Below are 25,085 nucleotides of genomic sequence, written 5' to 3'. Positions count from 1 at the left end.
TTATAAATTATCGTTTTATTGCACTCTTTATATAATATATATAATATATAATATATATAATATATATTATATACACAGATTATATAATATATATTATTTATTAATATATATCATATAAGGATTGCAATAAAATTATTTTTGTCATAATGCTTGAAACTAAATATGTTTTACTTTGCACTTCGCACTTTGAATTCTTTATCGATTTAAATATAATTTGTCAATTGTTTTTTGATCAAAAGTGCACGATAAGAATTAAATTTGAATAATTCAGGTATTGAAAAATCATATAACATTTGTTTATTTAATTTGAAATTCAAGGAATAAAATATTCCACTTTGAATTGATGTGTATACTATATTAAATATTTATTATAATTTTAATATTTATTAACAATTTCATCAAATTTAATTATTGGCGAGAAAGCAACGACGCTCTATGTATTGTGTTTATTTATCAAAACGCGATCGCAAGAAATACTAGAAAATCCTATAAACATAATTATTTTCTACAATTATTACAATTAACGATTGGAGCGATTAATTAATTCTCGCGATTAAAGTGTGAATTAGCCATTAATTCGATTCACGTAGAATCACACGGTATGATGGTGAAATTGTTAATGTCTTTCTTAAATTTGTAAAATTGTTAATATTTTTTTAATTCTTCGCTTATTATAAGAAAACATCGCGAATATAAAACAATTCGATTCCGATCGTGCAATTTATTTCATTTAATAAAATCTATTATGCAAAATATAGTCAATATTAAATATAAATATAAAATGTTTTAAAATAAAAAAATATTTACTGACAACAGAGATAGCATTGCTATGAGAATATTTTACATCGGTATTTTGCGAATTAATCATGCAGTTTTCGCGAAGAATAATCAAATCATAGTTGTATCGTTTTCCTATCACAATATAATAAGGTATGCATCGTATACGTATATTTTTTGGGAGTGTCGTGCAAAAAATGCGATTATCATATCCTACCGATTAATTATCACAACTGACAATGTTTTCGCGAATGAATGTCAAGTGTTTTCGTCTAGTACGAGTATCATAAAGAAACAATGAAGAAGAGAAAAAAAATCATAAAGAAGAGAAAAGAAGTAGCCAACAATCATCGTTTAATAGAATTTAAAACTGTTACTCATGCTTATATGTGATTAAAAATTTCTAACAATTGTCTCTACAGTCTATCGAAAAATGCACAAGTAGTATAGTATTTTTTTAAGATCATTTTTCCTAAGATTCATATTATTTTTCATAATAATAATATTATTTTTCCCAATATTAGTTTTTAATGTTAGTTAATTGAAAAAAGAGAAATCACTGCAGTAATTCCCTCCAGAAAATAAAAAAATTTTTAAGTAATCTGCATTTAAGTATTTAAATAATTATAAAGATTTTTTTACATAATTTATATTCAGCTTAATTAATTTGTTCAAAAGTGTTATTATATGCAATATTGTATTCAAATCAGATATTACTGAAACTATAACAGCTGAATTTCTTTACTTCAGTCATTTATATTTTCAAAATTTATAGGAAAATTTTTTCTGAAAATATCGTTTGCACAATAACAGAAAGATATAAGTACGTGTGTTCAAGTTCAAGTATTATTCCCACATCTTGGGTTCAACATTCAAATGTTATTACTTTTATTATTTTATATTAAAAAAAACATCCCCTATAAAATAAGACCCTTTGAGATTCAATTGTCAATAGATGGATATGTCGCTATTTTTCGCAATAAGATATATCTTTCTGAGATTGAAAGTTATAAGACACTATCCTGAATTAGCAATACACAAAAAATTACGAATAAAAATATTACTGAAACTATAACAGCCGAATTTCTTTACTTCAGTCATTTATATTTTCAAAATTTATAGGAAAATTTTTTCTGAAAATATCGTTTGCACAATAACAGGAAGATATAAGTACGTATGTTCAAGTATTACTCCCACATCGACCACTTGGACTCGGTAAACCGAGCAGAAGAAGAAGAAGAAAACGACGACAACGACCACGACAGCGAGGATGATGGCGACGCGTTTCCGTTTCGTCCGTCATCCAGTTTTGGTTCAGGATAGCGTCTTAAAGCTTCAGATTTCTAAAAGATATATCTTATCGTGCTCGAGAAAAATGTGAACCATCCGTCTATTGATAATTGAATCTTCGGACCAAACTGAGCATCATCAAAGGATCTTATTTTAGGGGATGTTTTTTTTCTAATATAAAATAACATCCCCTAAAATAAGACCCTTTGAGATACTCGGTTTGGTCCAAGATTCAATTATCAATAGACGGATGGTTCACATTTTTCTCGAATTTTTAATTGAATCTTGGACCAAACCGAGCATCTCAAAGGATCTTATTTTAGATGTTTTTTTTCTAATATAAAATAACATCCCCTAAAATAAGACCCTTTGAGATGCTCGGTTTGGTCCAAGATTCAATTATCAATAGACGAATGGTTCACATTTTTCTCGAATTTTTAATTGAATCTTGGACCAAATCGAGCATCTCAAAGGGTCTTATTTTAGGGGATGTTTTTTTTCTAATATAAAATAACATCCCCTAAAATAAGACCCTTTGAGATGACCCTTTGGTCGAAGATTCAATTATCAATAGACGGATGGTTCACATTTTTCACGATAAGATATATCTTTCAGAAGTCCGAAGCTTTAAGACTCTATCCTGAACCGAAACTGGGTGACAGACGAAACGGAAACGCGTCGCCATCGTCCTCGCCGTCGTCGTCGTCTTCTTCTTCTTCTTCATCGTCATCGTCGCTGTTGGCCGTTCTGCCTGCGTGGCCGACGTTGTCCGAAAAATCAAAAATAGCCGATGCGCGGCAGTCAGTGCGGCGATGTCGACGGCGAACGACGGTTCGGCGGTACGGTTCGGCCGATGGTGGTGGTGCTGGCGGAGAAGAAGGCGGAGTATTACCACCCGCGGCCCTGCGATGCCGACGACGACGGATTATCCGAGGACGATGGTCCTTTTGGCCGTGCTTGCGTTGATCTCGCTGCTCCTGGGCCACGTTGACGCCGCCGCGAAGACGAAAGCCGAGGAGTCGGCCTCGTCCCGAGGCTCCGCCGGCAAGCAGAAGGAGGTCGAGCCGGTGATCGAGGATATCACTGCCAAGCAACTCGAACGGCTCCTCAACGAGAAGGACTTTGTTGCCGTGTATTGGTGTAAGTGCTCTGGCTCTTCAGCTAACCGAGAGCTTTCAGGCTCGGTGCTATATACCGCTTTGCAATAGTTTCGCGGCGAACGAGCGGTGACGACAGGTACGATGCAACCCCTTCGAATTATAACGCGCGGATCAAATCCACCTCATTCAAGTATATATTCATTTCTGAATAATTTATTCTATATATTTTTTTTATATATTTTTTTTATTATACGTATGTATATTTAAAACTATTTATATTCAAAGTATTTAAAAAAATATATTTTTTCATAGCTTAAGTACAAGATATTTTAAATATATGCATATATAAAATATATCTAATGTTTATAAATTTCGAGCGATATTCTTCATAAGAAAAAGACAACCCGGGACTTTTACGCGATGCAAAAGTTGCGCGGATATCGCGATTAAAAATTGTCTCGAGAAAAATGAAAGGTTTTTCTTGTTTTGTCCTAAAATTGATGATACCTTCCCAAATATTCGTCATCGATATAAAACGTTGTTTCTTATATGCTCGCGCGACAGTCGCGCGATTTTGCGAAATCGCGCGAGCTTCCACGGTAGCTGTGATTCGCGTCTATATTCGTATCGACATCGAACTCACGTTTCGATTCTTGTGATTTGGCACTCAAGCGGGATGCTGCGCGCCGCGACTCCCGTGTGATCACTCTTGTTCTCTTATCCACGCATCATATCATATTTCGTTAACATAAAGGGGAAGATAAAAAATGTTCCCTCTCCTCTCTATCTGTTTCTTTACTCAACAAATTTATATGTTGTGCATAAACGGTTTTCCATTTAAATCTTTGTATAAAATAATGAGAATTCCTATGACAAGTTAATGATGCTACATCTTTAGTAGCTACCAATATTTTTGCATATTGATTCAATATTAATTTTAAGCAATAAATATTTAATGAATTAAAACAGTTGATTAATATTTATTATTACACATATGTAAAGGGACGTAATAATATAAATATAAAAAAAGAAGTATGTACACGATCGTGACGTTATAATAAATAAAAATGAAAGAAAGAAACAGAAAGAGATAGCAGCAAAGCAGCGAAATATTAAACAATATTTCAGCTTCGCAAATTAAATTAATGATATTAAAATGTAGACTTTATAAATTATTTTTTTAAGTTTTAAGATTAATAGTCAATTAAGTATAATAGATTAATTTATCCTTTTTTCAAAGATTCATATATCTTACGAGAGTTTTCTGCTTAAAATCGTACAACTATGACGATGTCTACGTGCAATCTTTTTTCTTTTTTTGTATCTCTTATAGCATTTGCCTCTGCTAATCGTGAAAACGCATTAACATTTTCCGGGCTCTCGTTAGTATATTATATAACGCGAGTGGGTGTCGATGAAAGCTACAGTCAGAGTTACGGAACGCTGCTCGTCATTGAGACTGTTCTATATGCAGTGAAAAAAAGCGTAACCTTATACATACGAGATGCATCGATGATGTATACCAATGAAAAATCATACAGTGTGTAACTATATTTTTCAGACCAAAATATTTCGCTCGAAGCTTCCTAGAAATCGTTTAAAAAAAAAAAATGAAATTTCTCGCCCAGATTTGATAATTCGAATATAAAATTTCCAACGCTTTGAATTTCCCACTTTCGGAAGAGTATGTAAGCATATACGTGCAAACATAACTCTTGTGAAAAGTTACGGATTTGCAGTAATGATACGTTTTATCGGCACACACGCTTCATAAACGATAATTCTACTCCCGCAAATTGCCCTCACGTGAGAATTAACAGGTACTAAATTCCCTCCTTTTGCCAAGTGCTACGACCGCTCAGTAGGACAGCCTCTCTTCCCAAGTTTGCGATCTGGCAGTTTAATTACCGCAAACGTAAACGCTTAATTTAATTTAAGCGATCTCTCGCCAATCATCCGGTTGATCGGATCGGGATAAATCGGACAAGCTCGTTTTAAGAAAACGTGTATTAGGATATTGAATTGCTATATGCTGAATATATCGAAGGTCACATCTTAAATGGCAACATGCCAAAATGCATCTTTGTGTACGCCTTTCAGAGCTCCCCAAAGATAATTGATGTAATACAATCCCCTTCTTTTTTCAACAGTCGAGACGAATGTCTGCAAAAATGTCTCTCTTTCTCTCTCCCTCTATCTTTTTTTGCCTCTTTTTACGAGAATAATTTTGATAGAGTTGATAAAAAAATTTTATAAATTTAAATATACCCAATATATCTCATTAAAATATCTGAGATGCCCTATCTTTCTTTATTTTTGCCTCTTTTTACGAGAATAATTTTGATAGAGTTAATAAAAAATTTTATAAATTTAAATACACCCCATATGTGTCATTAAAATATCTGAGATGGTCTCTCTCTCTTTATTTTTGCCTCTTTTTACGAGTTGATAAAAAATTTTATAAATTTAAATATACCCAATATGTGTCATTAAAATATCTGAGAAGACGTGAAATTCGTGTTTTATAATTTAAATTATTGTGTGGATTCGTTAACATCGAGAGCGAAAGCATGCCTTTACTTGTAGACAGCAATCCAGGAAATGCATATAGCGAAAAGTGACTCATTAGCGTGACGCATAGCAAGATGTAGAAGCCCACGAGCTACGATCTTAATATATTAAACGTCAATCGCGATGCCGAATTTACTCACGATTTAATTTACGATGTTACTTTAAACGTCTCAACCTCCGCGCAATTTAATAAAGTACGTCATTTTAATATTTCAAGTAATTTTTGCAAATTGATAATTGATTGAAATGATAGTATATTTGCATATTATATATTCAAATTGTACATAATTGAGAAATAGTGATCGGAAAGAATGAAGGATATTATAATGTGTCTGTACACAAAAAATGTGTACCTATGTCTTAAGGAGTAGGGAATAAAATTAAGTCGCGAGATCAAATTCCTAACAACCTGTTCGTCTGTATCGGTCGCCCGAGAGTCGCTCGAACTCGCATATCCATCGTAATTTTCTCTTGAATCATCTTTTCGTAATACCGCGTGATATAATCGACCCCGGATTTTCGGCCGCGAACAAACACTAACGTGCCATCGGCGGTAAGCAAGACTAGCTCACCTTTACCGCGTCGACTCAAAATACATTGTCCCGAAATCTAGCGTTCATCACTTTAACACACTTGTAATGCGACACGATATATGTATGTGTTTCAAATTATATGAAACCAATTATTTAAATATAAATTCAAATTACAATAAAACGTGCACAATGTCGCGCTTTTTATTTCAAAAATAATAATAAAATACATTGCTCCGAAATCTAGCGTTCATCACTTTAGCACACGTGTAATGCGACACGATATATGTATGTGTTTTAAATTATATGAAACCAATTATTTAAATATAAATTCAAATTACAATAAAACGTGCACAATGTCGCGCTTTTTATTTCAAAAAATAATAATAAAATACATTGCTCCGAAATCTAGCGTTCATTACTTTAGCACGTAACGCGACATCATTGTGTGTTTAAAATTATATGAAAAAAAGAAAATTTAAGTATGAATTAAAACGAACGCGGTATCGCGTTATTTATTAAAAAAAATAATAAAATAAAATAAAAAAATGTGGGATTTCAAGATTTCAAATCTCTCGCTCGTGATTGAAAAATTCCGCGTTCCGAAAATTCAAGATCGGTCGGTCGAAAGCAAAGGATATGATCGTCGGAAGATTCGCTCGCTTCTTAAACGCGCTGTAGCAAGGCTGGCGCTCCGGTGGATGCTGCTTTTAGCACACGTTAGAAGTTATTTTCGCGCTTACCCCTCTCGGCTTATATCGTCTCCGCTGAAAACATAATGCCGTCCCGGTAACCGCGACCACTCTGCCCACCGCGTAGATCTCGTCGTCGCGGACCTGTTCTGGCCGGTTTCTGGTTCCTCAAGGGCCGCGAGAGAGAGACTCGAAAATGCCATGTATCGGAGTCGTTTGAAGGAGAACATCCGCACCGTAGGATCCACGGAAAACCCGGACGACGAGCTCGCGAGCAGAACCTATTTCCAGACGCCTCGGTTCCTCGTCTGTACGGCGTCCTATACCCATTATGTGGGTGAAATTTATTTTTTACCCTTTCTCTCATCAGCCTGCATTCTTACGTCAGGCTGCTTTCACTCTCTTAGGCTGAATCGTTTCGCAAGATTTTTATTTATTAAGAAAAGTTTAAACAGTTCCAACTAACACGAACTCTAAATTATTGGATGTTAAACAAATTTCAATTTATTTATTAATCGCGAACAAATATTAAAATAAAATACTTTTATTATTTTATTTATTAATAATTTTCATTTATTATTTCTTTCATAAATAAGAGAAGAAAAAACTTTACGCGCTTTGAATTTATTGGAAAAAAATAAGGGCGCGATTAATGATCTCCTTGGACGAGATAATGCGAGATGAGGATCTTAGATTCGAGAGCAGGGGAATTTAACGAGGAAGGAAAGAAGAAGTGGATAGCAATTATCGAGAGATATATGATAGACGAATCGACTGACGAAGCGTCGGAGGATTCAGACGACGAGCTCACGCGTCGACCTATTTCCAGATGCAACGTCCTCGCAGCTCATGTCACCGTACGCTCTCGTATCGAATTCTTTTCTTCTATTTATCCGTTTTCTTTTCATGCATGTATATTGCTTACATGCATGTACATCGCTGCTCGATACAATATTAATGGTTCTAGTCTTAAAGTAGGTCTTTATTTAATTCAATGCGGTGACACATTTGTCAGAAAATCTGACATTATTTCCATAATATTAAGTGAGTGAAAAAATTTGTAAATTTAAATTAATATTAATATCTAAAAAAATATGTATAAAACTTGACTATTTTTTAAAAATCGCACCTTTAGAAAAAGTAAAATTAAACGTAAATTTATAATATCTTCAAATCTCACTATTTCAGTACTAAATTGGAGCAGCGATGCAACATTTAAAAGCGATATATTTTCTGATGATCTACAATTGTCGAAAGTTCTGAATTTAATTGCGTTTATATAATCCACGAGAACAATGTAATTGAGAGAACACTGAAGTTATATTTGATGAGATATTTGAGAGAGAACTGTCAAGTTCTCTTCTTTCTTGGCACATAATACATTATGCAGTTGACAATTTATGCAACCAACGCATTCGCTTAAATATAGTTAAATTAGTTTGGATACGCGATGTATATTTTGAAATTTAACAAAATCTTGACGCGAAAGAGCGAAATTCGGGAAAAAATCGTGGAAAGTGGTATCGACATTTCGAGAGCCCTAGACATCCTTTCGGCCAGAAATCTAAAATTACTCCATATCCACCGTGCGCGGATGCTTCTTCCGCCTCTGCGTCACAGTAAATACTTGCTCCGCATGTACACGTGGCCCTGTTTCCCAAAGTCAATGGATTAAAAAGATGTAGACACATGTGCTCTTGTACGTTGCTCAATAATGCTCAAAATTTTCCTTCATTATCGCGACCATGAATCTTACAATTTAAAAATACAAATTTCTAAAAATTCACGCTTTATTGTATAAAATTTTAAAAACCATACAAATTTTTTCTTGTATCATAGATTGATATAAATTATTTTTAATTATTTCGCATGTGTCATAATTTCTATTTGATAAAGTAATAAATTCGTGAATTATTTTCTTCTCAGTGTATAAAAAAGAGAGAGGGAAAAAGAAAGAGAGAGGAATTAACAGATAACTTTAATCGACTATAATATACTTTGATTAATTTAAATAATTGTCACGTTTATATTCGTTGAAAATAATAAACGCTCAGTAGATTGAAATGCTCCCTTAATGCAAGGCAATTGGCAAAAAGAAGGTTTCATCTCTCGATTGATTTATACCACCGGATACAAGTGATAGCTTGCGAAAAATGTGAATGCGTTATTTTCATATATACGAGTATATATATATATATATATATATATATATAAATAATTCGAGAAAAAATGTTTATTATTTTTAACTTTAGCGTCATGATCCAATATAGCCGCAGTGAAGAATCAGAAGCTTAAAAATACGGAATCTCGTTTCGCAGAGCACCCTGTCATCGTAACTCGCGCGATTTTCTTTTAAGCTGCGCCATTCGAAAAGCGTTACCGACATAATAGCAATCTGGGCCATTGCATAGGTGGCTCTCGTACAGATAAATTCGCGCGCATACATACTTACATGCAAATAGAGCGACTCACGAATAGAGCGGAAACATTCTACGCACGGGCGACGATTAGTCTTATTCGTTCGCTCTCTCGCAAATATTTTGTCTTCTATTTCTGGGAGAAGGTTATATCCCGGCAAAATTATCACTATAATGGACACGACGTTATGGAAATATTGATTGAGCTTAGAAACATGAAAAAAATTCAAGAATTATGATCAACGAGTAGATAATTACAGATTGTATTACAGACATTATATCATATCAGAAAATTTGTGCATCAAAAGAGAGAAAAAGAGAGAAAACTAAAAAGGTTTACACAACAATAGCAATTAAACAATAAATTGTAATTGCAACAATGTAAGCAATTCAATTTTTATATTTTAGAGAATTTTTTTCATATTGATTATCGCGTGATTTTTTCGAAATAGTTTCTCCATTCGTAAATACATATACATACGTATATCTAATTCATGTCTTGGAACACATAACATATGGCTGCCATAGCGATGAATAGTGCAATTTATTTCTATGTCTGTTCCTCTCGCCACAATTTATTTGTATATTACGTCTGGCAATTTATATACATGCTGTTCCTCTACTTTACGCATTCAACAAGACAAATTTCGTTATTTCAACGAATTCTTGGGGCAGAGGCGCGTGTTTCCTTGTCATATACTTTGAAAGAGAGTCTTTCTTTTATCAATTAAATTTTCTTTGCGCGCGTTTCATGAGAAGCGCATCGATGACGAGTGAAACGCGCGCTTAATTTCATACTGCATAATGTCGGTCGTTACTCCACATAATTGTAAACCAAGAGCGTCGCGGACGCGTCCTTGGCGAAGATGTCCGCGGACAACGGCGACGAAGACGAGAAGACGACGACGACGACGACGATATAACGGCGAGGCCGTTCGTTCTTGTATTTTTAGTGGCTCGTAAACTAGGCACTGGCCGTCTTCGATCTCGTCTCGTCTCTTTTTCTCTCTTTCTCTCTTTCTCGTATAATGGTGATATATATGTACATGGTTCGGCGATTAAATAATGTAAGAGTAATTTAAAAACAATTTTGTACGCAATACAAATTATTTTATTTTGTAAGCGCAGCAATCAATGATATATACATATGTGTGTATGGACGGTCAGAAGTAACCTAATGATAAGAATAATTATTTATCTCCGAGAAATCAATTTTCTATACTTACACAATTTTATTTAAAATAAAGTTCTATTAAAAAAAAAAATTAATGCATACATGTCTCTGTCAAGTGGAAGGATTAACCAATTATTGAAATGATTTATTTCGCAAAAAGGAAGTATCAAGCAAGCAGTCAAATCGGGAAAATATGAGCTAGAGGGATCTATTTTAAATAAAATATAAGTGTTTCTATATAATCACACATTGTAGTTCTTTTTATATATAAAATTAATTTTGCCTTAATTTTTAATTATCTGTCACGATTGCTTCTACCTTTTTTGATCCGTAAAAGCAAGTTTCAATATTCCTTCTCATGTAGAAGTGTCAAAAAGAAACTGATTATCTATAAAAAAATGGAAGTTCTGAGCACTTAGGAGTTGCAACAAATTGAGAAAATCGGCATGTAGATTCATTCAATATCTCTGACTAGCCGATCGAGACTAATTCAAAAGTTGAGCCCAACTAATGAATGTGTCTCGATCGAATATGGTATTCTTCGCCAGAGATGAACATAATTTAGTTATGTGCTTCGTGGCAGCTGTCGATGTGACGACGAACGAAGTAGTTCTACGAACGCACCTGTCGCCTTTAATCGGGAGCAATGTCGCAAATGCGAAATGTCATCTGTTGTTACTTATTTGTCAAATAATCGATATAATTTCTCATTTACCGCGCGATCCAGTATATTAATTTTTTTTTTTTGAATAATTTTATACCCCTTTGATCTTTTTTTTTGCACACAAGTTTCAATATCGATGAAATATGTGGATGAGCCTGTTGAGATATGTGAATGTGTCATTTGAATTTTGGTCTCTCCATCTCGATAATTCTCTCGGTATCAAAGCACGAAGTAAAAATAGGTTTGTTTACGACACTGTTTATATTCATTCACGATCTTCGCCTGTGGTCCTTTCCGAATAAGCAAATAAGAGTATTGTATTTCTAAATTTTTCAATTTTTTTCAGTCTCCGAAAAACCTCAGCACATTGAAACAAGAATCAAAGATTTCGATCGACCCACAATAGAATAGATTTAATCGAAAGGAATGACTGATAACACTATTCATCAAATTATATATCCAAATATTTCAAATGGAAAAATCCTGAATATAAGCAAATAGTCAGAATCACATAATTTTAAGAGGTCATTGATTATGCCAAAAAGATGTCAATCTTATTTGTTCCTCCTCCGTAGGCTTTTGTTTAGTTGAATCTTTTTCATTCGTAACCGCCAATGGGTTATCGTCCAATTTCTCTTGACTTTCGACTATTACGGCAGCAACCGGTGGACACGGTCCAATTTATCTGGCACGACTTTTCGAAAATTCCTTCGCACTCAGTGTCTCTTTCATATCTATCTTCCTCTCTCTCTCTCTCTCTCTCTCTCTCTCTCTCTCTCTCTCTCTCTCTCTCTCTCTCTTACTTTTCGCCTCTTAGTCAGATCATTCTGCCAACCGTTTTGCGGGGGTGTTCGTTAACCAAATGCTATTACGTTACCCTCAGTGATGGCGAAGAAGTGGAGAGACAGAAAAAGACATATAGATGCAGATAAAAAGAGAAGGAAAAGTAGTCAGATATACGATCGCGCAAGAGCAAAGAAGCGTAACGAAAGGAGTGACTGCTCCTACACTAACAAGTATACTTACAGAGACAGAAGCCGAAAGAAAGAGCGAGAGAGAGAAAAACAGGGAGCAAAATCGAGAGCGAGCGAAAAGACAACAGAAATAGAGAGGAAGAGAATCGGAACCACCTCTCCTGTTTCTTCTAGCTCTATTCTGAGGAAGTCGTCACCAAAAATGGCGGGCCGCGCGAAGCGTGTACGATCAGCGTAACTTCGTCCCTGTCTCTCGTTATCATCGACATTAACCGCGAATCAAGGTTAACCGGCTGAGGAAAACCATATGCCGATCGATATAAAATCGGGAGGGAGAAAAACCGATCGGGGACAATATACCTCGGTATCTATAGCCGATGGTTGTAACCCAACACCCGCAACCGCCACCACTATCACCGCAGAAGTAGCGGCCTCGGACCCTGTACGCTCGAATGAAGCGCAGCCCGCCAAGAACGCGTACAACTGCCAAGGCAGAAACGAGAAAAATGTGCCCAGAAGAGAGCGATCGAATCTTTCTCTCCTGCAGCCGAGAGAAAGCGAGCTTGTTCAATTAAATAAGGAACGAAATCGCTCCCCATTTGTATATTATAGTTGAACCGCAGAAGCTTCATTCATAATTCTTCATTTGCAATTCATACCTATATTTTTTCGGCAAATATACAGAATGTCTGTACATAAGGTGTTACACTGAAAGTATACAGTCTTGTTATTTGGAGACAATTTTTCCTTAGCAAAAATATTGAGGCATTAATCATTTTTGAGTTTTGAAAAATTATTGATGATATCAATATTTTTGCTGAGGAAAAATTGTCTCCATATAACAAAAATAAATTAAATTAAATATTAACAAAACCACATTCTCCAATTAATTTCAAGTAGAGTTTACTTTAATAAAATTTTAACTTAAGGTTTAATTATAAAGATACATAATGGCAAAAATTGGGAATATGCAAAAAATGCTGCCTCAATATTTTTGCTGAGGAAAAATTGTCTCCATATAACAAAAATAAATTAAATTAAATATTAACAAAACCACATTCTCCAATTAATTTCAAGTAGAGTTTACTTTAATAAAATTTTAACTTAAGGTTTAATTATAAAGATACATAATGGCAAAAATTGGGAATATGCAAAAAATGATGCCCTCCCTGATATTTTTGCTGAGGAAAAAAGAAACTTCAAATAATATGATCTACTTGTATATTTTTGGTGTGACACTTTATGTTAGACACCCTGTATAATTTTGATCTCTCGTTATTTAATATTGTGTTTACGGCTTAATTCGAAATTTTTCTATAGATGCACGAAGTTGTACCACGTGCGACAAGGTTCTGGCCGAATTGGAGAAAATCGACGACGATACGGATCACTTTGGAGTCGACTTTGTCAAGATCAACGATAAACGATTGGCGAAGCAATATGGCATCAAAAATTTTCCAGCTCTTACGTATTTCCGGGAGAAAGAACCTATTATATACGATGGTAAGCATTAGGTCTCTTATTTTTTTGCGAGTCTTTTTAATCACGATAAATAAATATCTGCTTGAATACACAATTATTATAATTAATAATTTATTATTTGTAATTATAATCATATTATTGTTACGATGTTAAAAATTTTAATAAAGACAATACTGAAAATTATTAATCATACATCTAACAACAAAAAAACATACACGATGTGTATTTAATTTTAGGTGACCTGATGGACGAAGAAAATGTATTAGATTTTCTCACGAGTTTAGAAGCGATGGATCTGCCGGATCGTATCGAAGAAGTTAATGCCAAGATTCTGACGAAAATCGTCGAGGATACAGACTTTGTTGCGGTTCTTTTCTGTAAGTCGCTTTCTTTATTATTATTCGTTAAACACATTGAATTATGTTCCGTTCCATTAAAACCGGAAGATATCGTACGCAACCATTCGGAGCACGTTACTTTCCAATGTTCACCGTATAATTTTCAATAGAATATCGAGTATGCTGTCGCATTATAAAATATCTTGTAAAACAACTTAGAACACGCGCAAATATATTTCAAAAAAAATTAAACAAGTCAAACAAGTGTGTTTAATTAAAAAATTGAATAGAAATGATTTTGATAAGATATTCAAATATACAAAATATTTATATGATTTATGATTATAAATTTTCAAATATTTGTATGATGAGTTTTATCAATCGTAAAATATAATTTAAAAAATGTCCGATGGTATATTCCATCTGATAATATAACACATTTCGCGAACTAAAATTCTATAAAACAACGATTAAATATTTTGATGATCGAACACCTTGATAATCTACATATAATTTTCATAAACTATAAACTCACACACAAAGATATACTTAATGAAGTGCTAAAATGAAGTAAGAAAAAGTTCTATGTATTATATTAAGCCAAATCATTTGGTGCAATTTAAAAAAAAACTCAAATGTCAAATGTGCGATCGAACAGCAAAAGAGAAGCACAGAAAGTGGAGCAAGATGATCGCTCGCGCTAGACAATTCTAATTTAAATTTTAAGTGGTGACGAAGACGCAGAGCATGATCGGTCTCGATTGGCGCCTCTGAACTTATTAAAATAGCACGACATAATTTATATATATAATTCCTCTGATTCGAAATCCATTTACGACACTAATCTAGGCTAGTGATCGTGCCAGTCGGCGCTAAAAATCGAGGATACACAGCAATGCTATGTAATGTACCCTGACCATTCTATGTTACATCTACACACTACCGTATCTATCGTTCACTTTACTTGTTATTGTCCGACGTATTACTAATCATCTGTGTATATCACGTGTGCGATGTTCGTCGCTGTACATAAAATATAAAAATTAACGTTTCTTCAAGTTCAGTATAATTTCAAGGTACTTCTATATCATATGCACGATAAACTATAATGTTATAAAGCAATGGATTAAGCAATTTTGTAATAAGGCAGCTTATCACAAATCTTTTTTAATCACTAAGCTTTTAATTAAAAATTGAATTAATGTAATTTTAGATATATAGATATACGTATCATCGTGTAAAATTTCATATTTCTTGAGTTTTAGTTGTTCCTAATATCACATATGTATTATATGCAGAGAAAGATCGTCAAAGGGAGATATTTTTATCAACGAATCGATGATAGAAAATAACACCTGTAATCATTCTCTGTATAAGGCGCAATGTTTACGTCGGTTTGTTCACCTCTGTAAAGTCTCTCCACCCATTTATCTCTACTGTCTTTGTCTCTTCCGTTCAATGTTCGTGTCGATGTTCGTGTTGATCGAGTTTGAAACATCCTATCGCAAAATGGAAAGCTGAATCAATCAAGATATGAATCATCGTCGCAGCAATGAAGGCAATCAAAGCTGCCATGCTGGATCATTCAGTCCACTTTGCGATTCGATCACATACAATATACTTGTAAATAATACATATATGTGAAAATTCTTGTGTGTGTTGATACGGATAGGTCCGGACACGGAGCGGTGTGCGGGCACTGGGTCTAGTAAGTACATATTTATAAGAGAACGATGTTCTCTTCTACGTGCTGTGGCACAGCATCTATACCCTACGCTTTTTACATACGTACATACACACGCACGCACGTACACGTACACTACTACATGCATCCAATATCGGCTGATGTACGTTAATGAAAGATCATTTGCCGTTTATGGAGTTATTACTATAGCTGTGTACATATATATATATCATAATAATATAACGTTTCAGAAATCAATCTTTTTTTTGCACCTGATTTTTTTTATCACAAAATTAAATTATGTAAGCAAAAAATTTTATAAGACTTTTTTTAGTATATATGTATATACTATATAATAAAATCATTTTTAAATCAATCTTTTTTTGGCAAATCTAATCTTTTATCACAAAATTAAATTATATATGAGAAGCAAAAAACATATAACTTTTTTTCGAAAATATGCCATATAATAAAATATTATAAAATCGTTTTGTTTTCTTCCGCGAGTTATTATTAGCTATGGTATATATATCATAATAATAATGTTTGAAAAATCAATCTTTTTTGCACCTGACTTTTTTATCACAAAATTAAATTATGTAAGTAAAAAAATGTTATAAGACTTTTTTCGTATATATATTATACTATATAATAAAATCATTTTAAAATCAATCTTCTTTTTTTGCGAATCTAATCTTTTATCACAAAATTAAATTATATATGAGAAGCAAAAAATATTCAACTTTTTTTCTAAAATATGCCATATAATAAAATATAATAAAATCGTTTTTTGTTTTCTTCCGCGGACAAGTGATTTTTCGCGAGTGCATCATCCGACATGCTGTGATACGCGTTCACCTCCGGCAAATGTATTTCCTTCAGAGCACATTTTTAACTATCGATTTGCGTGTTCATCAATTATCAGAGTTCTATCTATCGCATCATCCCTGCGGCTCTTCGCTCCGATGTACGTGTACAACGACAGAGGGATGCAATACGCGGGAAAAAAACGGATGTCAATAGAGAGCGGCAAGAGAGCTTTTTACATTCGCTCGTTTCGAATATACGATGGATACTCTGATGAAATCTCTTAAAAAATTATTTCTTAGTAAATTAGCATTTGAATACGAAATAATATATGTGTATATGTGATGTATGTAAATGAAAAGAAGACTCAGCTAACATGAAGCTTGCCAAATTTTTCCTTCTCTATTATTTATAAACGCTTTGAATTGTAAATTCTTGGCACGAGGCGCTCTCTAATTAAAATATTTGTAAATATTCAATTACTGTTTGCATTCTGAGTGTGCACCGGTCAGTTGTGTAAAATATAAACCGCATTATTCCACATTTCCCTTTAGAATAGAGCAATGTGTTTTTTATAAGAGTGAGACTGTTTTGTGAGAGTAATTGTGTATACTAATCTATAATTTCGTTTCAACACATCCTTGAAAAACAATCTAAAAAAAGATTATCCATTCCAAAAAGAAAACATAGTAATTTTGATATCTCGACAACACACATTGCAAAATTTATGTGATTTTTATGTCTAATAATATTTAGCGGCATCGTTGAGCGTACCAACGATTACATAAAATGACGAGATCAAATTCAAGAATTATAAAGAGAAGAACGAATTTTTCATTTTTACGTTACGAAGACTTGAGGACGAAACAAATAATTAGCATTTGAGGATGGCGTTCGATGACAAAGGCATACAATAATGCATCTTTTTATTTCAAATGGGACAGACAAGCCAGATTGCAAAAAGTGTCTCAAGGCTCTGCAAGAACTGGAGAACATCGACGACGAGGCTGATCAATTGGGCATCGGCTTCGTAAAGATCGCGGATGAGGCGCTCGCGGACGAGTATAATCTCGGTTCTCTTCCAACTCTTGTTTATTATAGGCATCAAATTCCAATTATTTACGAAAGTAAGTACGAGAGAGTAACACATAAAATTACACAAAATATTTATATATATACAGAGTTGGACAGATACTTCGAAACAAAATATTTAAATACAAGATATAAGATACTGTTTGACATATATTTAAATACATTTATAAATACTTTTAAATACAATTGTTTTTAAAATTTTCTGATTATATACTATATACTTAATATTAAAGTAATTATAAAAAGATTATCTATTATTATTTATAAAATAAATTTTTTTAAATAATAGGAATAGTAGATGATTTTATTGTAATTAATATAGTATAATATAGTCTGACAGAATTATATGAAAATAATATCAAAAGTAAGTTAATTTCAACACTTTGATAGATACATATCTGCCCAACCCTGTATATACATATGTTTAAGTCTATTAAATCAATTTAACACACAATCATCCCATTTTAAACATGTAAAACAATTTAGAAGCGACGAGATTAATTTGTAATACGCGTTTCTAGATGAATTAAGCAAAGAAGAAGATGTACTGGAATGGCTGGTGGCGAATAAGAGTACGGGAGACGAAGAGGACGTTATCGAAGATGTTACTGCTAAGACGCTGAACACACTAATCGGAAATATTGACAATCTAGTTGTTCTGTTCTGTTCGCATCTATTTCGCTATTATTTTTGTCATTCGTTTTGCTCTCGTTTAACAACGCGATCTCGTGCTTGCAGACGATCACGGTAACGAGGACTCTATGCAGGTCCTAACCGAGCTGGAAAAGATTGATGACGACTGCGACAAACACGGAATCCAGTTTGTGAAGATCGATGACGAGAAGGCGGCGGGAGAATTCGGAATCGACGATTTACCTGCGATTGTCTATTTCGAGAAGCAGATACCAAATGTTTACGACGGTGGGTAGGTGAATCGAACATCCGGACACCAGAAATAGCACCCCTCTCTCATTTATATAAATATGTAATATATAAATAAAATGTCGAAAATACAATTCTAGATTTATGTTGCACTTTTAAGTCAACGGAAAAAAATTAGCTATACCATAGCTAAATTTTAGCTCTACATGAAATTTAGTTATCATGCCTAAATTTTAGCTATAACAGCTAATATTTTTTAGCTATAATATGCTCCGTTAAATTATGGCTAAAGTATTAGTTACCACAGCTAAATTTAGGCATGATAAATAAATTTCAGGTAATATATGGACAGTTAAAATTGAACTATGGTAGCTAATTTTTTTTTTTCCGTGATAAAGATGAAAAATTGACGAAAAATCGATCTGTAGATAGACACATAATTCGATTCGAGATAACTCTGTAATTACAGGAGATATAGAAAACGAGGATGAAATCCTGGAATGGCTGTTGTCGCAACTCGAAAAGGATGAGATCGAAGACGTCACCGATGAGATGCTGGATCGTCTCATCAAAGACGGGAAGACTTTGGCCGTGCTCTTCTGTAAGTTCTCACGAAAGTCTGACACTTAAAACCAATCTATACAAATTGATATTCGGACGTATTCGTAATGATCGCAGACGACAACAATGACCGAAAGTCGCAGAGGGTTCTCAACGAGTTGGAGAACATCGATGACGAGTGCGATCAGCTCGGCGTAACCTTCGTGAAAATCGACAGCTCGGAGGAGGCTAAGGAATACGGCATCGAGAAAATACCTGCGATGCTTTACTTCGAGAAAGGCATTCCGATGGTGTATCAGGGCAATCTTGAAGACGAGGAGAAGGTGCTGAAATGGCTGGAGCAACAGCAGAAGGCCGACCAAATCGAAGACGTCACGGACGAAATGCTCGACATGGTTATCGAGAAGATGCCGCTCGTAGCCGTCCTCTTTTGTCAGTAATATATCTCGCGTTTTTCCCTCCATCACTTCTTCCCTCTGAGTTTTTCCTCGTTCGAAACTGCAATGTTCGTCTAATTATATCGCTCATAATCGTTGATTCTATCGTCGCTCTACAGATGACAAAGATCAAAAGAAGAGTCAGAAGGTGCTGAGTGAACTGGAGAACATCGACGATGATTGCGATTCACACAATATAGCTTTCGTGAAGATCAGTGACTTGAACGAGGCAAAGGAGTACGGCATAGAATCGCTTCCTACTTTAGTGCTCTTTGAACGACAAATACCCCATATTTACGACGGTCAGTCTTGTCCAAAGTTATCGTTTAAAATAAAATAAAAAGATAAAATCGAGAGATTAAATTAATTTAATTTAATTAATTTAATTGATCAAAAAATGTTAAAGACATTTTTTCAATTGCGTTGCAGGCGATCTCATGAACGAGGATCAAATCCTGGGCTGGCTGTTGCATCAGAAAAAGCACGCCGAGATCCCAGAAGTAACCGATGAAATGGTTGAAAAGCTCGTAGAAACTTCGCCATTCACGGCAGTTTTGTTTTGTAAGCGATCGATTGGTCTTTCTACCTCTCCTTTTAACATTCTTTCACTGTTAGATATGTAGGTGTCATTGTGCTGACACAAATTGAATTTCTTGTCGTAGACGACAAAGACGATAAACAGGACATGAGAATCCTAAACGAGTTGGAGAATATCGACGACGAATTGGAAAAAGAAGGCATCGTCATCGTCCGCATAGACAACGACGCCGAGGCGAAGGAATATGGTATCGATCATCTGCCGACCCTGGTATATTTCGAAGATAAAATTCCAGCGATATACGAGGGCGATCTGCTGAATGAAGACGAAGTCCTTGAATGGCTGGTACAGCAGAAGAACAGTGCCACCATCGAGGGAGTCACGGATGAGATATTGACGGATCTTATAGAGGATCACGAATACGTTGTAGTATATTTCCGTAAGCATTTTTTCATCAGTATTGATAGACTGCAAGTTGAAATCGTTAATAGCGGTAATTTTGTTCTTTCTGCTCTTGTTTGATTCGCAATCAAAAATGATGACTTTAGGTGGAAATTGCGAAGAGGGAGAGAAATGCGACAGTATTCTCGACGAATTGGAGAACATCGATGATGAACTGGACGAAACGGGAATTATATTCGTCACCACCGAGGACATGGTCATAGCGAAGAAATATGGCATCAAACATTTCCCAACCCTCGCGTTCTTTAGAAACAAGGACCCGCTAATCTATACCGGCGATCTCGATGACGAAGACGAGGTACTGTCTTGGATCACGGACGAGGATACTTTGGAGATACCAGGGAAAATCGAAGAAGTCAATGCTAGAATGCTGGAGAACATTCTCGACGAGAACGACTATGTCGTCGTCTTTTTCTGTACGTCGATTGCAATATGATCGAGCGTATAGCTATACTAATTGATCCTGATATATTGTATCGCTTGTTTACAGACAAAGAAGGCGATAAGAAAAGCCAGAAGATCCTCCTGGAACTCGAGAACATCGACGATGAGTGCGAAGAGAAGGATATCGATTTCGTAAAAATCTCCGACGAGGGAATCGAGAAGGAATATGATCTTCCGGGACTTCCGTCGTTGGCATTTTACAGACACAAGTTCCGGCAGATTTATTCGGGCGACATGATGCACGAGGAAGAGATCTTAGACTGGGTCCTCGATCTTCGCACGACAACGCCGGATGTTATCGAAAGTGTCGACAGAAAAACATTACAAGTTCTCATTAACGACGTTGAACATCTAGCCGTTTTCTTTTGTAAGTATTCATTTCTATCTTTCTATATTATATTATATGTATAAATTCATGTGTATATTATATGTAATTTATTGGATAGTTTTACTATCACTAAAAAAATCTTGAATTTCAAGATTTAAAATTAATCAGAAAATTATTTAACATTTAATAAGATAAATTCTATACAATAAATCACAAAAATATTTTTTCTTGTTTAGATAAAATATAAAATACAAAATAGTATTTATTTAACAATGTAAATTTAAACTCTAATTATTGTATGATAGAAATAATAGTATAAAGATTGATATTTTTGCATAAATGTGCATTGTATATGTATATAAATTATTTAACAGACGATGATGACTGTGAGTCCTGCAAGGAAATCCTGGAAGAGTTAGAAACGATTGACGATGATACTGACAAACACGGTATTCAATTCGTCAAATCAAACGATGCTAAATTGGCAGCTGAAATCGGCGTATTCTCCTTTCCGGCTCTCGTTTACTACGAGACCGGAGTTCCCATCATGTACGACGGTAAGTGATGAAAGATTTCATTTTTGCTTTTTATTATCATCTCGTCCTCGCTATATGATTTTCGTTTTCTGTAGAAAGAAAGCAAAATCGAGCACTTTATGCTTTAGTACGCGTTTTCCCTTTATTAAGTCATGCTCTTCTACGTTTTCGAAATAAATTTGCGTTAATTAACAAATAGATTCAAATTGCAATAAAGAAATCAAACATATTAAATGAAAACGTGTTTTGCTTCTTATTATAATAATTCATTGTCAGATTTATATATAATATAATACACAGTAATTATTTCTGCTGTTACTTTGCGTGAATTATCCAATAAATATTAATTTTCTCGGATTAATATAATATAATACGATGAAGAGCGACTTAGCAATTCCTTTCAGCAATTTCCGCGTCGATAAAGCGATAACGAAACCCTCCACCGACGCGATCTCGGTGCGTTATCGAATCCTGATACGCGTGTGTGCCTTTTGTAGGTAATCTTAAGAACGAGGGCAGAGTTCTGGAATGGCTAATCGAACAAAAAAGTAAGGAGATTTCTAGGATGATGATTATTATTACTGGTGTACTGTTCTTTGTGACGTTAATCTCGGTCGTGACTATACCACCGGGCTACGAGTACAACACTCACGCCGTGGTGATCACCCCGATCACACTACCACCATCACGATCACCATAATCACAATCGTGAAAAAAAGAAACAAAAATCAAAACACACGTCGAGTCTAAGAAATTTTCTGTGAATGATTTTTCGATTTAATGGCGCGATGTTTTTTCGGTTCAAAAAGAATCGCGAAATGTCAAGAAGAAATCGTTGAAATGTATAAAGTGGGTTTTTTTTTCAATATGCATACGCTAGCCATATAACTTTCTGATCACGGCACAATGCATTTAAAGCACAGTCGCAAGCTTATGACTTACTTGTGTCTCTCTCTCTTTCGTTACGCACTAGTATGCAGCTGCATTAATGCAGAATACGTCGTATATTCGCGGTGATGGGTCGTGCAAATTTTCTTGAAGCTATAATTTTGCGAAAGAAAATTGTCACGGCACTTCATCGCCGAATTACTAATAATGATCTCGTGAGTAAAATATCTTTAGCTTTATTTTTCGCAGCTTTCCGTGCATTAATAACGGCTGTTCCTATTTCTTTTTTTTCGTTTTTTGTTTTTGCATTTAATGAAACTTTTGTAATTTATTTTCATTAATATAAAGTTCAAATCGTGAGTTGTTTTATGAATTAGCAACATTTCGGTAAAGCATATTTTATTTAAAAAAAGAAAATTATAATACAAAAATATATAGGTATATATAATATTAATATAATACAAAAATATATATATATATATATATAATATTAATATCATTTATAATATAAATTGTGTATAACTTCGACAATTGATATTAATGTTAATATTTTCTACTTACTGATATCTTTATATTTGTATATTATGTCATTATATCTTTAGATCATATATCTTATATTTATAATTTTCTACAAGCACAATTGCTTTACACGTGTTTATATTTTGAATACTATTTGATTTATTATTTATCTTATATTTATTCGCATAATGATCACTTATCATAAATCTATGAAATAAGAAAGTTTTTTGGGGGGATAAATAATATCAATTTTCCTTTTTTATATAATATAATAATTATTACGTACGTAACAATATTGAGGAAATGTTTAATGTGATGCGTCAATAATGTTTGTCATTCTAAAATGCATGTCATCCCTTTGGACCGAGGCCGTATCGATCACAAAAAACCTAGGTACACAATTTGACTTTCAATCGTGCTATATATTATCCATGATCCCATTAATATGCAGGTAATGATAGTGATGATGATGACAATGATGATGATGATGATGATGATGATGATGATGATGATGATAATGATGATGATGATGATGATGATGACGAAGACGACGATGACGAAGATAACGATGATGAAGACGACGATGACGATGACGAATACGATGACGACAATAACGATGACGAAGACGACGACGACGACGACGACGACGATGATGATGATGATGATGAGGATGAAGAAGATGAGGATGATGAAGATAATGAGTATGATGATGATGATGATGATGATGATGATGATGATGATGATGACGACGACGACGACGACAATGATGATGATGATGATGATAATGATGATGATGATGATGATGATGATGATGATGATGATGATGATGATGAGAATGATGATGATGATGATGATGATGATGATGATGACGACGACGAAGATAGCAATAAAAAATTGAACAAAGCCCTGAAGAAAATCCTGGACAAAGGTAAAGGTCCAACGACAACCCAGGAAGCCGAAGAGGAGCTCACGTGAGATCGAAGTGTGACGGGCTTTGTGTTGCGCGAAAGAAAGATGAACCTCAAAAGTAGTAAAGATACATAATGTGCCAATAGACCGATTGGTATTGATCATAACAATATAATTTAGATGAAATATGGCTATTCACTCACTATTCACGGTAGAGCTGAACCGTGTAGGATATACCTGCATGTGAACGTTGTTATTATCTTTTCTCTACTCACACCTGCAAAGTGCATCCTATACCTCGACTATCCTTCCTACGCGATCGTCAGTTTTCTCAAGGTTTCCAAATCTTTCTCGCGTAATGCATGCCCGCCTTATAACAATCTCTTATTTTATTGGTGGAGCCACGCGACCGAGTTTGTGAAACATTCTTAATTTGCAATGAATTCTCGCATAAAAATTTGTAATAAAAAAAGAATTTAAACTAATAAAAAATATATTGTCATATTTGTATTTATTTGTATTCGATAATTGTATTGTAATTTATAATCTTCACGAAATGTAATCAAATTTAATTTATTTCTTATCTAAATTTCACATATTGCGAGATTTATGCGTAGCTCCAGTCTCGGTCGCATTTTCACCCGCTATAATACGGGCATCTCCAAAGCGAGCCGATAGTTCCTGTGTAATTGACAGCTGTCGTCTGCAGCATATTCCGAGTCGAGAAGAATCGGACTAGTCTCCGAAAGAGTAAATAAAAAATGAGAACGGAGGAGACATTTTAGATTAATGTAACATGATTCGCGTAATATTACGGTAAATTTCAATAATTTTTTTTTCATTAGAGTTTTCTGCATTTTACGTAAGATATTACGCAAAATTGTAAATATTAAGCTATGTAAATGGCATTATAAAAAATGCTATTAAATATGGTCGAAAAGGAGGCTAGTTCACATTTTAAAATTGTTAGAAAGAGTCGTCGACTCGCC

At 34.3% G+C, this 25,085-nt stretch overlaps 1 protein-coding gene and 1 long non-coding RNA gene across 7 annotated transcripts in view; one reads left to right on the top strand and one right to left on the bottom strand.

The window, feature by feature from the left end:
- The window catches only part of LOC114943670 (uncharacterized), a 64,479-nt gene that overhangs the window by 25,304 nt on the left and 14,090 nt on the right, over positions 1–25,085 (bottom strand). The window lies entirely within an intron of this gene.
- Positions 2,851–25,085, top strand: part of hlk (hulk) — a 34,716-nt gene continuing 12,481 nt past the window's right edge. For 3 of the 6 annotated variants that reach the window (XM_029319322.2, XM_029319320.2, XM_029319319.2), the window contains exons 1-15: positions 2,851–3,207; positions 13,510–13,692; positions 13,908–14,048; positions 15,682–15,717; positions 17,445–17,627; positions 18,114–18,257; positions 18,331–18,513; positions 18,944–19,075; positions 19,153–19,467; positions 19,592–19,774; positions 19,902–20,033; positions 20,135–20,449; positions 20,559–20,888; positions 20,963–21,283; positions 21,619–21,801. In XM_029319322.2, coding sequence (XP_029175155.1) covers positions 2,880–3,207; positions 13,510–13,692; positions 13,908–14,048; positions 15,682–15,717; positions 17,445–17,627; positions 18,114–18,257; positions 18,331–18,513; positions 18,944–19,075; positions 19,153–19,467; positions 19,592–19,774; positions 19,902–20,033; positions 20,135–20,449; positions 20,559–20,888; positions 20,963–21,283; positions 21,619–21,801 — 3,109 coding nt within the window. In that variant the 5' untranslated portion in view covers positions 2,851–2,879. Of the gene's footprint in view, positions 3,208–13,509; positions 13,693–13,907; positions 14,049–15,681; positions 15,718–17,444; positions 17,628–18,113; positions 18,258–18,330; positions 18,514–18,943; positions 19,076–19,152; positions 19,468–19,591; positions 19,775–19,901; positions 20,034–20,134; positions 20,450–20,558; positions 20,889–20,962; positions 21,284–21,618; positions 21,802–22,277; positions 22,329–23,638; positions 24,116–25,085 lie in introns of all 6 variants that reach the window. The other 3 variants (XM_085487704.1, XM_085487707.1, XM_029319321.2) reach the window with 3 other exon arrangements.

This window comes from Nylanderia fulva, unplaced genomic scaffold (genome assembly GCF_048542155.1).
Source record: "Nylanderia fulva isolate GAGA-0341 unplaced genomic scaffold, ASM4854215v1 Scaffold11, whole genome shotgun sequence".
Lineage (NCBI taxonomy): Eukaryota > Metazoa > Arthropoda > Insecta > Hymenoptera > Formicidae > Nylanderia > Nylanderia fulva.
The sequence above is the reverse complement of the archived record's forward strand: the minus strand, read 5'-3'. Positions and strand labels throughout refer to the sequence as shown.